At 38.6% G+C, this 17,376-nt stretch overlaps 1 protein-coding gene across 1 annotated transcript; it reads right to left on the bottom strand.

The window, feature by feature from the left end:
• Positions 1-1,426: 1,426 nt before the first annotated feature.
• On the bottom strand, positions 1,427-15,347 carry LOC104624796 (DNA helicase MCM9-like). The gene is made up of 7 exons (XM_010292252.1): positions 15,277-15,347; positions 14,941-15,153; positions 12,872-13,074; positions 11,655-11,858; positions 10,065-10,147; positions 5,188-5,333; positions 1,427-2,990 (listed from the first exon to the last, which is right to left on the bottom strand). Exons 1-7 carry the CDS (start codon positions 15,345-15,347, stop codon positions 1,427-1,429), a joined length of 2,484 nt encoding a protein of 827 aa, XP_010290554.1.
• Between the last annotated feature and the right edge of the window lie 2,029 nt (positions 15,348-17,376).

Below are 17,376 nucleotides of genomic sequence, written 5' to 3'. Positions count from 1 at the left end.
TGGATAAATCCCACTTTTTTTGACTGACGTCATCTTTCCAGTGGAGGAATTACCGCACAACCAGTCTGGACAGTAATGTTTCTGTCATTTTCCCAAACTCTTAACAGCAAACCAACTACTATAAATATGGTTCTCATGATTTCACTGTATCACACCAAAGTACTTGGGCCTCACACTCCCTCATTCTCTGAAATTTTACAGTATTTTAACTCACCTGGTTTCAAGGGAGCTACTTCTACCTTTAAGTAAATCAAGAGAGAATCAGATCCTCTTTGTGCTAGCAAGCCTCTCAAACAACTTACTGTGCTGTAAGCAACCACTCCATTCTCTGTTTACCTTGCAGGTAATAACAACAATAATATTCTGTGTAGAATTCAAATACAGAAGAAACATACCAGGCAAATCACTGAAAGAAACTGAAGGCTTACCTTTCTCTATAAACATGTAATGCATTAGTAGATTAATTTCCTGTTAGACAAATGAATGACATAGGACGCAGCATGCTACAGAAGGTGAACTGCATATCAGATGCAGTAAAACTCTAATCACCATTAAAATACTCAAGTAAACATTATCTGAGTCTTACACTAGGGTAACTCTTCACTATGCTGCTAGGTTTGAAGTGTAGTTTATATGCCAGGGCTTAATGCCTGCATTAAAGTTACCCTGGTTACTGAGGACTCCCATTCAATCACCTGAAATTTGTTCTCTCTGCATTGAAGAACTGTACATTTATTACAGAGTTGGGTTTTGATAAAATGACCCAGAATACAGACACAGATACCCAAACCAGTGTATTTAAAATTGAAATAAAAAAAAACAGAAACAAAAAGCTTTCAATCTGTGTCTTCAACATCAGCAGTGTGACAAGGAGCATAGTAACAAGAAATGCAGCAAAACTGTCATGATACTGGTAAAACAGAAATACCACAGCATGATGATAAGTCACAATATTGCTAATTATGTGGAGACAAACCATTTATATAGTGAACAAAATACAATGACATAGCTTTAGCATCATTTTTGTAAAGCGGCATAGCCATTTTGAAGGACAATCTGAATCACACCTAGTTCTAACCATTACATGAAATCAAGGATAAGTCAATTAAATTTGCTCTTCTGCAAGATTCACTATACTCTGGATATATGAACATAACCTTACAAGTCTTCAAGTTACATCAGGCAAAAGTCAACCAATATAAGTAGTTTTGGGAAGACTTTAGAAAACTAAAAGCCATGGCAGGCCTGCAGTATATGCACTCCTTAGCTGATGTAAAGTGCGTGGGTCTTAAAGAAAGTGTGTTCATTGGTATCAACAGAGGTCCAGGATGATTATTTTTAAATGCTTTGTAAACTATGGATACAATTGATAGAAGGACGGACATTCAGAAGAACTATATGTTAAGTAATTTGGAAGATATACATGTTACGTGCTTGGATTTTTCCTAACCTCTTCAATCCAATCAAAATCCAATGCAGCATCATCTAGCTCTGCTATCGAGAAGAGAGATTTCTGTGTGGCCACATTGGCTTTACTAGCATTTCCCAATGCAAAACTCTTCCTTCTGCTAGGATTGCTCACATGCACCTTCAGCAATGGGCTATGGCTTTCCTTGCTAGTGTCCATCTTAATCGTAGGTGGGGTTTCCAATTTTGACTCAGGACATGATGCAAAGGAGAATGTCAACAGTTTGGCTAATGTGCTGGGGCGCACCTTCCCTGTGCTTGGGCCACCAACCTTCTCCTCTCCCTCCCTTTTCCTTTCAGTGCGTGATGACACAGCACCAAAACTGGTATCAGAGCGTATTGTTGCACTTCCTCTGATCTCCCTCCCTAAGGCCTGATCATGGTGCTCTTCTCTCCCTTTATTATCAATTGACTGTTTTTCCAAACTATTTTTTCCTAAGCAAGTTAATGTCATCTTGCATTTCTCAGGGGGGCAGCATTCTTCTGGCAGCTGCTCTCCCTGGAGCTGCTCTCCAGGCTTAAAAATAGTTTCAGTCTGAAAAAGAGAAAACTCTTCATTTTTCTTCTCTGAAGAATGATCAAGTTTTGTCCTTGGTCTGAAAGAAAATTTAGCTAGTTTAGCTGCTGGAGGACTTTCACTGTCAAAGATTGCTGGCACATGGGAACTTACTACCTTTGTTTCCTTCACTACTTGACCTTTACTTAGTTTTCTCATGGAAATTGTTGCAGTTTTTGCTGCTACAGATACGCTGTTCTCCTCCCCTAACACAGAATCTGCATCACCTGAAAGATCTGGCAGGCCAGATGCAAGTAATACTGAAGGAAGGGCCTTTACCTCAGGGTCCTGTGTACTTGTAAAGAATTTATGTGATTTCTCTGTGTGCAATCTCTGCCACCTTTTAGAAACGCGTTGTGTAATAACTAAATCCTGCACACTAGCATTTGGTGATGCTGGATCTTGACTATTTGCTTCTGAAGAAAAACAGTTGTGTTCTTCAGTCCTTTTCCTGCCTATCTTGGACACTTTGTCCTGTTCCAAAGGAGCATGTAGATTCACAGTTGCTGGTGACTCGCTCATTCCATTTCCCTTCCTTGGTTTTGAAGCACTTCTTTCTTCAGAACAGGATGTTTTACACAGGGTTTTTGAAGGCAAGTTATTTGGAGATACCTTGGGCACTGGAGACTTTTTCTGAAAAGTGTCTTCAGCATCAGTGTTGCTCTCCTCCAGGCTGTCAAACCATGCCAGGCTGCCATCACCACCTCTCTCGCTATGTTTAATCAAGTGCTTTGTATTTTTGTTATTGCCATGTGCCAGGTTGCATAAAGGTTCTAAATGTATACCCCCTTCACAGTTGCCTTCGGGCAAAGAAGGCTGTTGCCTGGAGTTATTCTCTTGCTGATCTGAAGGTTCTGACTGAGACATTTGCTTTGACTGCCCAAATGTATCGTTGTTCGAGCATCTTGTAGTAGTACTGAAACTTGTCTCTTCAGGCTGCAGCTGGTGTGAATTCTCCTTTTGTAATCTATGGAATGAAAAAAAAAAGTTAATAGTAATTTATTTTTAATTTTTTTCTTTATTGCATTAGTGATGCTTAATATGTATGAATGGTGAAAAGTTACAAATAATAGAGGTCACAAAAGTGCATTATTAAGTTTCACATATAGCTCCAAAAGCTGGTGTTGCAGTCTGTGACCTTTCAGCACCTTCTACCGTAAATGGTGGAATTTAGGGTCCCCAGTAGAAGATAGGCAGATGGACAGAGAAAGCAACCACCTAAACATCATTTCCTTGGGGAACCAAACAAAACCAAAAAGATCCCAAACAAAGAGGTTTGCACTACTTACAGCCATTGCTAGAGCCCCTTAGGGATTACATACTCTGTAAGTATATCTTCTAGAAGAGGAACTTCATTAGATTTTACCCTGAGCAAGACAAAGCCTCAAACAAGGTATTAGAATGGAAAATCTTGGTATTACTTTGAATAGTGGTTAATGGTGGTTTTCTCTCACAATCACTATGGACCCAACACGTCAAAAACTCCACATGACACAGTGAAAGCATCTCAGATCACCTATAAAACTTAATTATCACTGTCTGTGGCTGTTAATATTCTCAGGGCCCTCCAAAACAATAGAGATGCTAGCATGAGGGTTCCCTCCGATCGCTGTATAGCTGATGTTCTGTCTATTGTGCCTAAACATGTAATTTCCAAGGGAGACAGCATTCTACTTTTCGCTAAATAGTGATTCTAACCATGAGTGAAGAGAAGCCACATTCTATCCTGAAAATGACTGCATTAGTGTAGGTGAAATTATTCCTATGCATTATAATTCTATTCTCCTCTGCTATATGAGAGAGAAAACACTGTACTGACATGTATCTTTTAGAATCATCATTATCATTATTTACTAATAAGCTTATTCTTAAAATTTTGATGGGAAGTAGCAGAAATGATCTAACTCATCAAGAAGGGCTGAAAGATACATGCTTGTTTTATTGAAATACAGTTTAGGGGGAATGCATGGGACAAGCCTTCTACTACAGAATAGGTTGTTTTAAAGAGGACATGCATTTAGTATTCTCTAAGCTGCTTAAGAAGGGGAAGAAGAAATCAGCTTAATTTGCAGCATAGGGGATTCAGTGGGATATTGGGAAAACCTTTATGAGCATTAGGATGGAGCAATAATGGAACAGACTACCCAATGGCAATGGAAAATCCTCTTCATTAGCAGGCCTTTGGAGCAGATAACACAAACCCCTGCCAGGAAGGACAAACACAGATCTATCTCCCATCCCATCCTATACATCTATGATCTCTTACAAACACCTCTGTTGTTTTAAAACTAGCTTTTTTCTGTCTGTTGGAGATATCCCACCTTCATCTGCTTTTATTGCCTCTGTGATTATTTAAGATGTCCTTACTAAGAGTTACAAAATAAGTCTGAAAAATATTTAAAGGAAAAAGTGTATTTTCCCAGCTGTTCTTAATCCATTAGCTTTGATAACATTAATCATTTATCTTCCTTTAACAATAAGAAAGTACAAGTTTCTTTAGAGCCTAATCTAATTTCAGGAAACAAATGGTTTTTTTTTTTAATTTTATTTCCTCACAATCCTAGTGTTTTACTCTCAGCCTCAGTACATTAAAAGTTTTCTATTAATAACAGCAAATAGACTTTCCAAAGATTATTGCAGTGAGCTGAAAACTAGAGAAGAGACAATGTAAAATCCATTGTGTAAAAAAGAAAAATCACCTAAAAGAACAGAACTTTGATTCAGGCTTATATTTTCCATTAAGAGAAAGGGAAGGATCCTGACAATCCCAACACAAAAGAAGGCTTAAAAAATATGAAGCAGATCTGCTGTATTTTACCAAGCAAGTTACAAAAGGTTATATAAAATTATTTTCTGAGCTACAGAATCTGGCATTTTGACCGTAAGAAGCTCTGCTGAAACTTATCTGATCATAGAATTGAGATATCGGTTTGGAACTGATTAAAATGTTCTTAAATTCTTTGTAAATTCCATAACCCAGAGCAAGAAATTATCTTGTGCTGATCTCAGAGTGCTACTTTAAAACAATCTCCCTGCTTATCCATGTCCTCTAAAGAAAAAGTCCCTTCCCAATGTCAGATTCTATTTTTAGACGCTCTCCAGATATTATTGTCAACCAATTCTTTTTTGCTATTCTATCATTTTGTTACTTTGCATACTATAACCTGTCAAGTCTTTGCAGCTCTTTGCACAGAAGATCTTGCAGCTCCAGTCGTTCCAATATGAGTTCACACTGTGTTCGGTACTGCGCCATTGGATTTTCTGGAAATGAGGTGTGTAAGGCATTGATGCCTCCGAGAAGTGCACCCCCCTATGTTACCAAAGAGATAAGAAAAAAATAGGAAGCTACCTTTATTATTCAACACCAAATTTAAACAGCAGAGACCATTTTATACAAAATTCTCCCTTAGATATTTTAAAGCTTAAGGTAGCAAATATTTACTGAGTAACTGTATTCAAACAAATAATCCTATTAGGTCTGCTCACACTGGCAAAGTTGTTCATACACATGAAGCAATTATATGATCAAGCCTGCAATTTACTTGTACTGGTTTGTTTTTATTTATACAAAAAATCAAAAGTCCACCTAAGGCTTGAGAATGTCATGACTAAAAATGGAAATTAGGATTAAAGAAATTTTGCAAATACCTTGCAAAAATTCTGCCCATGTGAGCAACTTTTATAACTGAAGAAGTTCTGACTGCTAAAAGTTTTCATTAGCTTTGCCTAATTATTTAATGGAAAGACCTGGGTATTAAGGCTTGTCAACACAGGGTAAATTGACCAGCAAAAATATTTCTGAATAGCTCTCTAAGAGTAACTAACTATTCAGGAATAATTCCAGAGAACAATTTTGCTGTGCCTTGTGAGAAATTAAGTAGTTTTTGTTTTGAACAGAGCATCTGCACAAAGTGATTTGTTCCACAACAAATAACGTAGTTAATTGCTCTTTGGAAAAAAAAAAACACGCCACAAACCACCTCTTTTGCCACAGATTAGCTAGCATTTACTACTGCTGTCTAATCTACAAAGCTCAATACAACTAATGAACAAGATGCATATCAAGAGCCATGAAAGCAACAGCAAAAGTCAACAGAGTCTCTAGAACCAGAAGTTGCTACATACAGCATCACATGGACCACACATTTTCATCTGTGGCAATTTCTGGTTCTTCCATTCTGAAATTTTAAATTTTTGTATTAAAAAAAATCACATTGAAAAAACATCATTCTGGTGGCTACTTAAATCCCTCTAAAACTACACAGTGCTAAAACTAAGGCTGTTCATGCAACCATTAATGCATCCCATTGAAGTTATCACTTGGGGTTTTTTTTTTGCATATCACTTCAGGAACATGGTAGATCTGTTCCACATAGAAGCATTAGTGTGTAGTCATGGAAAAGGTTGTTGCAGAAACACTCTGCTCTATTTATTTCAAGGACTGGAAGGTTCATAGTTAATGAGGCAGGGACTGTAAGAAAGGAAAGCCCAGTCTCTTGGCTAGGACAGTTAAAAGCAGCCAAGGAGAACTAGATTCTATTTCTGACACTAAGTTCCAGTTCTTGTGATTCAGAATGAGCCAGTTAAGCGAAGGTTTTGAAAGGCACTAAATCTGTAACTGGGATCCTGATGTGGTGTGTGCACAGAAGGAAACCACAGTTAACAGGAAATGTGCTCACTCAAAGTGCTACTACTCTGAAACTGGGGCCCTAACAATCTCTCATGGAGTATGCTCTAGTGGACAATTTCTTCTCTGTCGTGCATAATTCAGCTCCATATCATAGAACAGGAGTAGCACCATCCCATCACTTCACAAGGACTGTGTGAAGATAACTGAATTGATATTTCTGAAATACTCAAATACACTGGAGATTAATTCCACAGAGAAACATATGAAGAAATTGGGAGTTCTACCTTCAGAAGAGCAGGTAATAAACAAAACATTGAGCAAAACACTGACAAAGGATAGTTGCTTTTGGCTTGAGTACTGTCAACCTATGACCTAAGGATCCAATGGAAAAAAAAAAAGGAATACATGATTATATATCTTGAGATCTATGTCCAAGGGGTACAATTATGTCTTGCCCTCACTGACTTTTCAGTGCTTAACTTGGCCATCACAATGAGCTTCTTTTAAATGTTTTTCTATGTGTGTGTGAAATTATAAGTGGGATGGGACTGAATTTAAGTTATCTGTGAAGTTTCATTCCTATGCTGGTGCTTACATCTCTGAGATATCTGCCCCTCTGAGACGCTGAGATATCATTTTGAGTACAGCAAGGTAGCCAAGTGACAAATCCACACGCTGTGGAACTGAGGGCAGAGGATCTAGAACAGAGAGAGTGAAAAAACAAAGTATTCCAGGGAAAGTTAGCAGAAAGGAAGGGTGTAAAAGTGCCAAAGGGTGGGAAGACAAAATGTAAAAAGGGAGTAAAAGGAGAGGGGTTGGAAAGGGAATAAAATAAGGATGCAAACATGACCGAGAGAAGGAGGGAGACAATGTTAACATAGAGGAAATGAGGCGAAGGAAAGATCAAGCCAGGGAGGATTAGAATATGCTTATGAAGACAAAGTAGGAAAGAGAAAATAAAGGTGAATTAGAGGATTAAATAAACAAAAAACCCCAATGAACTAGGATGGTGATGAAAATGTCATAGTCCTCTTTTCCCAAGAGGGCTCACAAGAAGTATCTGAATACTGACCTTAGAACTGTGAACTTTGATTTTATACTGGCAAGAATAATAATATTTTTGTAGAAGTTGCAAAGACAATGTTGAAGACAGAGTTTGCTGAGCTGAAAGGTGGCAGCCAATCATTCAAGAATGACACTGATATTTCCCCATTTACAACCTCATGCTTCAGACTGACGATTAGGCAGGAAACACAGGATGTATCTATACATAAAGTGGTTTTTTTTTTTCTAGAGAAGGAATCAACTTCTGAAAATAAACTTTTACACGACTTCTATTTTTTTGCTAAAACAAATAAATCACTTCCTTCAAAAAGAAACTGTTTCAGTGATTCATATATACCTTTCAGGAAGAAGGTAAAATTTGGCCTTAAATAGCAGATCTCAAGTTTGCAGACTCCTAGAAAAAATGAACACATTTGTGTACTTGCTTATAAGCAGTGAAAAATGGAGCGAATATGATGAGCATACCAACTACTCCCAGGTAGTCTTCTGCAGTCATAATTCAGGCAAATTTCTAACTGACTCTTATTAGATAGATGCTTGTTATGCAAACTGCAGCCCTTGAGGGCAGGGCTGTATAAATTTGAGAAGGTGACCCACAGTTAAAACAATTCTTTTACATTTATTTGTGCTGATGATGTAGAGAGATGAACAGACAACAATACACATTCATTATTATATACATACATTCCACTTCTTGATCTGTTGTGAAAAAAAATTACATATTTCAGATTTCTTATATCCCAAACCAAATTGCTTTGAAACCACTGTCCCATCAAATTCCCATCTATTTAATAACAGGTTTAATTACAGTTAAGGAACACTTACGTGATATTTTCTGCTGTTTCAACTGGATATATTAGTGCAGCTTCTTATTTTAACTTAGATGCAGTGCTGTCATTGAAAAGCTGAGCTCTTCAAAACAATGCAAGATGAATTGCAGCAGACAGTTAAATAATCTTTTCCTACTTAATAAGCTCAGGCCCTGTATTATTTTTGAGACAAATTCCATTTGCAACACTGTGCAGTAGGTTATCTGTGGCACAAACTGCAATTAGTCTCTCAACCCTCATTGAAAGAACAAGGGAGATCACAAGTGCCTACCTGCCATATGTGACTTTGTGTATCTATCCTGAAGAGCTTTATCTCTGAAAAAGGAGTATTAGCTACTCCTGCAAAGGTCTTTAAGGTCCATTCAGCTACAGGTGCTATATAAAACTGTTTTAATTTGAATATACTCATATCAACCTATATAGAAACATAGGAAATGCCATTTTGGATCAGACCAGTCATCTGTGCAGTGGAGTACACCATCTTTCACAGAACCAAAACCAAATATTTCAGACGGGCTAAAAACCTCCATGCATAAAACTTCAGATAATCTGCTTATAGTAATTTTTTTTCTACTCTGAAGTGTGAAGATCTATTTCCCTTAAAAATATTCTATCTGAAGTAGAATCATAGAATAGTCTGTGTTGGAAGGGAATTTTAAAGGTCATCTAGTCCAACCCCCCTGCAATGAGCAGGGACATCATCAAGTAGATCAGGTTGCTCAGAGTAACAGTAATAGTGTCTATATTATTTTCCACATTTCCATTTTTAAAAAGCTTCTATCAGATTCACATTCCTTTTATTAATTCTAAATGTGTTGCTTTTTCTTTACATTCAACATCCTAATAATATTACAGTAAACTAAAATCTAGCTTTCCACATTTTTTCAATATCTTTTTACATAGAAACATTACACAAATCCACGTGATAATTGGAATGCACAATTTTCACAATTTTCAGTGCAACCAAAGCTTTGGACTTCTCAGAGTAAAATTAGTCTTCTAAAAGTTTTAGTATCACTACCAACATATTTTAAAATTATCTAATGGCAAAATAAAGTGGAGGTCTTGGCAACTGTTCGAAACTTGCTCCAAAAAAAAGATTTGGTTCTCTCATACCTAGTTAATGAGTGACAAGATAACATCATGGAACAAAAACCCATCAGAGGCTATCAAGCACAGCGATACAGACACAGTTTCTGGATCAAAAGGTCTTTAAAATGTAGATAACCAAAAGACAATAGTATGCCAAAACCTCATTTAGACTGCAAAGTCTATAAAAAAAGGTATCAGGCCTTTAAGACCAATCCAGACTTTTCAGTATAATCTCTGTTTAAGGATTTTAATAATCAAGATGGACTAAAAATGACTTGCCAAGTTCTCTGATGACCTACTCTCCATGAGTGCATGAAACCCCCTCCAAAGACATGAAGGGAGCTAGCATGTATCTATGTACATGACAAACTGAATCACTTAAATGGGCTATTGCAGCAATGGCAATGTCTGCAAGAAACCTTACCTGCATAGAAGATTCCATCACCGATACCACAGTTATAGCATCTTCCAAAGTCACAGTATCCCTAAACATCAGCCGGGCATGAGCTATCAAAAATAAATGGGTATTGAAAGCAAGCATTACCAAGGTGAAAAAACAATTTTTTGTACTAGAAGGGACAGGATATTTCTTCACATTTCTTCAGATCTTCAGACACTCGTGTATGGGCCTAACTTAAACATGAATATAATCCTTTTGATTTTAGTGTCAATGTCAACAGGAATTGGAAGATTTAGTTTTACTACTAAAGAATGTAATGTGACTTCCATATCACAGCTACAGTGACGGTTCAAATAAAAATACTCAAAATGCTAGAGTTAAAAAATGTAAAGTACTGGTTATCATAACAAGGAGTGTAACATGAAACATATAGATAGGGATGTACCATATCACATCTATATAAGTGTGTGTCATCACCATAAAGTAAAAAAATTACTCTAATTTTCATCACAGGTCAGAAAAGATTTGACTTCCACTGACTGGTCTGTGTCACAAGGTTAGTATTATTTAAAATGCTTTTCTCTACAATAGCTTTATTTTTTTTTCCTTTCCTTTCTTAAGTCAGCAAAACAAAACTGATTTTTGTAAACAGACATAATGCAAATAATTTACCACATGAAGCTCTCCTCCTAACTGGCTGTTGAAACACACACAGTTCTTATTCAGCAAGAGGAAGGCAGGTTAATTAATACCACCTACATAATACTTTGAGAGAAAAAGCCCAATCATGTGAATGCATAAGAATGGAAGAAACACTGAATGTGAAAATATAACATGTGAATCCCTAAAAATTAGAAATGTCTTTCACTTAAATAATTTTTCCCCCAAAATGGAGAAAAATATAAACATCTGATGCAGGAAGCACTACATTGTTGACTGGCACATAAAAGCATAAAGAACATTTATTATTGTTATACAAAAATACAGTACATTCTTTTAAATTCATCCTGAAAATATTCGATACACCATTTTATAAAACAAAATCATGTTAAGGCAGAAGCCTACTGCTTCCTTTGTTTTTGTTCTTATAAATGAAATATGACTTGAACTCAGAGTTGGAAATGTTCAAGTCCTATTGCAAAATACAGACCTGATTATTGATACTTAAGGAAAAAAAAAAGTGTTATTTTTGATGTTACATTAATTTTAGCATAGAAGCAAATACTTGATACCTTTGCTTTGGCTGAGTAGGATGGCAATCCAGGACTCAAGTGAAATAAAGTAAATCCTGAGATTGCTTTTCATAAAGACACTAAACTTCTGATATTTTTCTCTCAAATGTGATTTCTTCCAGTGGTTTTAGTTTTTATTATGGGTGTGAGAATGGCAAAAGTAAAACTCATTTTGATAATCTAAATGTAACACCCTTTCCCACATTCAAAATCTCCAACCCAAAGTTTCTCTAGATTAGAAAGATAAAACAATACAAGAATCACCTATCCCAACCGCTATGGAAAAGCTGGTGCTCTGCTTACTGGCTATAATTATACTCCTGATCTAGTCATCTTATAAAGGTTAATTGTTAGCCTAAAAATAGAATTGCCACAGCCTTACCTTCTGCAAGACGTATCAAACTCTCTAATAAGCGAATGGTAGTTCGGGCTGCATTTCTGCAGTCACTCTGACGCTGCATTTGATAGTAGCGTACAAGGATCAGGTTGCTCTCATCAGACAATTTTGGCTGTATACTTTTTATAAGGCAGAAGTAGGTTTTCATCTTTTCCATGCTCCAGAGCTTTTCTGATTTGCTTGGGCAACCTGCATGACAACTGCCTAGTCAGTAATTCTGTAACAACAAATATCAAGCTTTTTCCTAAGAATTCCAGTTAAATAGAGAGGTGACTATGAAAGACATATTACTGTATTTTTGGGGCGTACTGGGTTGTCTGTACACTGGTCCTCAAGGACTTGGCCAAATTCCAGTGTGGAATTTTACACACCATTCAAGTCCTCCCCTACCAAAATCCACAGTAAAGCCTCCAGTAATTTCAGCAGAACTGCTGTCAGACTCACTGCCCACCAAAGAGTACAGTCAGTACTAAGTGCTCTAGTATTACTTAAAATGTAAAATGCTACATAAATGTATGTACCTCCTCTGGCCCTTCTACCTACTTTGTAGGAGCCAAAAGCTACCTGCCAAGTTTGGAACATTTTTGGCAGCGAAACATTTTGGGAAGGGAAGGAAGCTAGCTGAAGAAGTTTTCTCTATCCACTTCTTCCCTAATGGGGACCAAAGCCATGTTCCTGAAGCGGATGGAGAAGGGGCTGGTTAAAGTCAAATCACACTGCCTTCCCTAATTCCAGAGCACAGAGCTCCACATAGGTAACACTATTCTTTGAGCCCTGCAGCACATGCAGCTCAGATTTGTTCTGTCTGAATTGTTTCCTATGAACAGCATGTACAATTACATGGTATATAGAATCTGCACATCAAGCAATGTAAAGGCGCAAGATGGAAACTATCCACTTATCGAGCAGTGTGGGCTGAAATCTGTTGTAAATTATCAACAGATTACGATTATTATTACAATTATCGATTGTAATATAGACTAAAAGTACAGTATTCTCAGCTCACCTCTATTAATTCATTAGTGATCTCTGTCTTATTCCTACTTGAAAAACAACCATACCGCAGGAAACTACCATAGCAAAAATGTAAAAACTAATTAATATAAAAGACTCAGGAAGAACAAACTAAACTGAAAGGTGGGGAAATAACTAAAAAAAAAGGGAACAAAAAAACCCTTATAATTTAAAAAGACTACTCTTACCTTTATTTTGCAAGATGAAAGATGAAATGATGCGGTCCCATTCCTCGTTCTTTGTATCTAACAATACTAAGACCAGGTCAAATCTGCTCAACAGGGGACTGCCAAGAGCTATGTTGACAGAGACAGACTCATTAGGGTCATAATGGCCTTTTGGGTTTGTTGCTGCCAGGATGGTTGTCCTTGTATTAAGCTTGCACACCAAGCTAGAGAAAAGTATGATGAACGTTATGGTTGAATTATATTGGGTAGGGAAAATGATTCCAAAGTGTTAAAAGTTACCACATTTTTATGTTATAAGGAGCACATCTTACCTGGAAAGACTATAAGAGCTGAACAAGATACACAATTTTTTATTAATATATATTATATATGCAGCATTTCTCAGTCAGAGAATAGCAGCTAGACAGAAGGACAATGATCAGGATACCAAAAGTAACTAAACAATATTGCCAGGACTCATCTCTATAGACAGCTAGGTCCTTAAATGATGAAAACCAACATAACTTTTCAGAAATAAATATTACTTTGCTGATTTATAGAGTATAGAAACACTTTTTCATTATGGAAATCAACATTTTAGCTTAACTCACATTTTAAGAAAGCAAAATAAAAGGTAATATAAACATATGTTTCATTCCTGTATGCAAACATGTTATGAATATGAACCCAACCAGACAATGACAGCAGATGTATCAACTGTTTCTCCAGGGAAATAGCCATTTTCCTCTCTTAACCATGCTATCCTAGCATGTGTTTTTAGATGTGGGGAGAGATTATTTTTATTCTAGTGGACCAAATGTAATCTTTGCGGTTAAGGCAGCAGCAGAATTATTCTAACTTTGGTTTGTCACTGAGCTATTTCTAGTCAGCTCCTGAGAAACTGCTGCCTCACATCCAAAGTCCTTCTGTAACTGAGAGAAAGGACCACAGATCTTCTATTAGCTTATACCCAATGGGAAAAAACCCCCTTATCTCCCATGTACCAAAATAAGACCTTAAATTAACAAAGTGCTTAACCTATCTGTGCTAAGTTACTACTCAAAAAATCCTTATTATATGTAGTCCTTAAAAGTGAGCAATTGAGGCTATATCTGCAAGTTCACAAACTGTGTTTTGGGGTCTACAAAACCCAAACAACTGCAACAAGGAACCTGGCTAAAATATGTCACTATCTTACTAAGTAGATAGGACCATGTTGATTCCAAATATTTGTCCCCAGCTGCATTACTGGCAAAGGCTAGTAATCTCCCAGGTGAGAGTGACATTACTTGTCTGCTGTCTGCCAAAGAGGCTAAAGAGAGCTTCAGTGGAGATGCTCAGAATAAAGAAAGGACATCATCAGTTAGAGGAACTGAGAAAATGTGATTGGAGCAAGAACCAGGTTGAAGGCAACAAGGAAGAATGTGGAAAGGGTGATGCCTTTTGAGAAGCAGAGATTTTAGCAATATCAGCCAGGAGATGATTTGGGCCAGGACAAGGGCTGCATATGACTGACAGAATGACATATAAGCTTAAAGTGGTGGTGGGGAAATAGCAGATTTGAACACACACTACTTTGAAAAAGAAAGCCAGAAACCAAAAGTAAGCAGGAATTTATATGTATGCCATGCCCAACATATAAAATTCAGCAGCCTGGAAATCTCTCTTGTCTTCTTTTGTTACCATGCAGAATTACTGGATTTTGGAGAAATTAAGTCCCACTGAGTTCCTATAAAAAATTCACAAAGTTCCTCATTTCACATATGATTATTATCATATGTCCTCGCAGCAAAGGACAAGAAAAAGAACATCCAGTCTTCTTAGGAAAGTGCCCTAGCCTACAGTGGTAGATTGAAAACCCAACAGTGAAGAGGGTATATATTTATTCTGATTGCTTGCAGCCTCCAGTCCAGTGCATTGTCCTTTGAAACGTTGACTCATCTAGTTTAAGAATAATGCTGAGAACAAAACTATTAAGTACATGAAAGGAAACAGATGTATTTAGTCAGCATGACAAACCTCCCTCCACCTCGTAAGTACAAGAGAAACATCTTATGTTGTTTTATCACATACGTTAACATGCCACTTACCCTGCCTTTGCAACACTGATGGTTTGTTGCTCCATTGCTTCATGGATACTGGTTCTGTCATGTTCTTTGATACTATTGAACTCATCAATGCAACAAAGGCCTCCATCTGCAAGCACCAGTGCTCCAGCTTCCAAGTTCCACTCCCCAAAGTCCTTCACAGCAGTCACTGTCAAACCTGAAGAATCAATTACTTCAGTCAGTCTTTTCCTTAAACTGCAGGAGTGCACTTGAGTGAAAGACAGGGACCCAGCGAACTGCCTTGTGCCACAGACAGAAGGCAAAACAGCAGGTTAGCTCCACCACATACCTCTACCATATAACTCACTTTACACCTACTGGTAAGAAATCCCACTAGCGTTCGGCAGGTTAGCCTGGATCTGCAGAGCAGATTCTTTTAAGCTTCCCATGGCCGATAGCAACTTGTTTTAGGACTTTGTTAATTGTACAAAAGAGATTAGGGTAAGAAGACTAAATCTGCCAGATCAAATTGAAAATTAGGGCAAATGTAAAAATCGCAACATTATGGAATGGACCCATTCAGCTCCTCCTCCCCATCAGCTACTAAAATGGACAAATATTTTGGACATGTAAAACAATGTTTGGAAAAAAAAAAATTATTTCAAGTGTCTTTTAACTCCTGGCCCCAGGAAGTGGAGACAAATTCTCACTTTAAACTAAGGCAATTAAATTTCTTTATGAGATTTTTGGGTTCCTCTAAGCATTAAGCAAAAATGAAAAGTCAAAGATCCCCAAGGATAAAATGGGGGGAGGGGGAGGAGGGCACACACACATTCCCAGCAGGGATCAGTAAAGCTACATGATACAACACTGAGGGCATGGCAGGTCAGAAACTCTGCACAACTGTGAAAACAGCTACTCATTATCAAGTACGTGTGTCTTCTTTCAAACCTTCTATTCCCTATTTCCCAGCTTCTTCTCTATCTTTAGCCCTCCTTTTTCACTCCAGTGTTCAGCTCAAAATATCCTAGTAGTTGACAAGCTGCGACCAGCCTAAAATCTCCTGGAATGCTATGGCAAAGCCTGCCCAAGAATCCCCCCCAACTTCCCTTGGTTCAGGGAGGACAGGCTGCTGAGGCCACCATTTGTTCCCAAACAGCCAGCAAAAAGTTGCTGGAAATATGTATTTCCTGACAACATAATGAATACTTTATCTTGTTGTGATGCATCTCCTCCATTATGTCCAGTCTTTCCTGGTTTCCTGGACTGTGCACTGAACAATTCAGCCAGTCAATCACATAGCAGGATTATAAAAAAAACAAATAACCTCTAGCCTTGTGTCAGACACATGGAAAATGGTATTAAGAAGTATCAGGTGATGACATTTCTTCATAAATACAAGCCAAAAGTGTGATCTACTTTCCAAACCTTGCACAGGCTTGGAGATTTGCTAACAGCCAAGGGCCCCCGTGCCTCAGTGCTGTGCTCTCAACCGCTTGCAGATCTGGCAGCACTCTGCTTCCACCAGCAGGGCTCGGCCTTTCCCTGCAGGTGAGAAGATGGCTCCTACATCCCTTCCTGCTGTGCATATTCCACCGTAGTCAGGGGCTCCCTGTAGACAGTACCAGAGCCTGGCTGTGTATTTATTTCGACACAGAATCTCCTTTTGTGGTGAGAGTAGACAACTCACATCCCCCGAGCCCTGAGTACTTTTTGCTTTCCCCTGACAGAAGCGTGAGGTATGTAAACTGGTGCTACAGTGCTATGTCACTCCTCCCCATCCCTTGTGCATGGCAGCCACAAGATGGCTGCCTCTACCGGCCTCCTGCTGCCACACAAGATGGCTTCCTCTACATGCCTGTTGCTGCCGCACAAGATGGCCTTCTCACTGGGCTTCCTCCTGCTGCACAGAGATACGTGTTGTTTCACCGTTTATGTTACCTAAGCCCTTCTTTACAAATATAGGATTGGGATGGCTTCTTGACAGCACTGCTGTGTAAAAGACACACTTTGACCCTCCACAGCCTCTCTCTATGGGTGGATTCATGGCAGAACTCAGGCTCGTGCAGACAGCCCACCCACACCCCAGGTGCCCAGCAGCCTGCCAGCAATCCCCACTCCATTCAGGGAGCACCCCAGTGAGCGAGGCACCAGCTGGGCTCCCTGTTACGCCGCCTCCTGGCACACTGCCTTCAACCAGGCGGCTGTCGCTGTGGTGCTGACCAGGATGGCTTGGCTCCCTGGTGGGGTCAGCCTCCTGCCAGCTGACGACCCCCATGCAGACCCACAGCCCTGAGCCAGACTGACCCTATCACCTGGGACCCCACCAGCACCCAGTCCCTGCGAAACCAGCTCACTGCATCACCCCTATCACCTTTGGGCACACACACACAAAAAAAGCCTTAAAAAAAACCCCAGACAAATCCACAAGAACGACAGCCCCCACAACACATGACGGAGCCCCACGGGTGAGGACGG

This window comes from Phaethon lepturus, unplaced genomic scaffold (genome assembly GCF_000687285.1).
Source record: "Phaethon lepturus isolate BGI_N335 unplaced genomic scaffold, ASM68728v1 scaffold15028, whole genome shotgun sequence".
NCBI classification, from domain to species: domain Eukaryota; kingdom Metazoa; phylum Chordata; class Aves; order Phaethontiformes; family Phaethontidae; genus Phaethon; species Phaethon lepturus.
The sequence above is the reverse complement of the archived record's forward strand: the minus strand, read 5'-3'. Positions and strand labels throughout refer to the sequence as shown.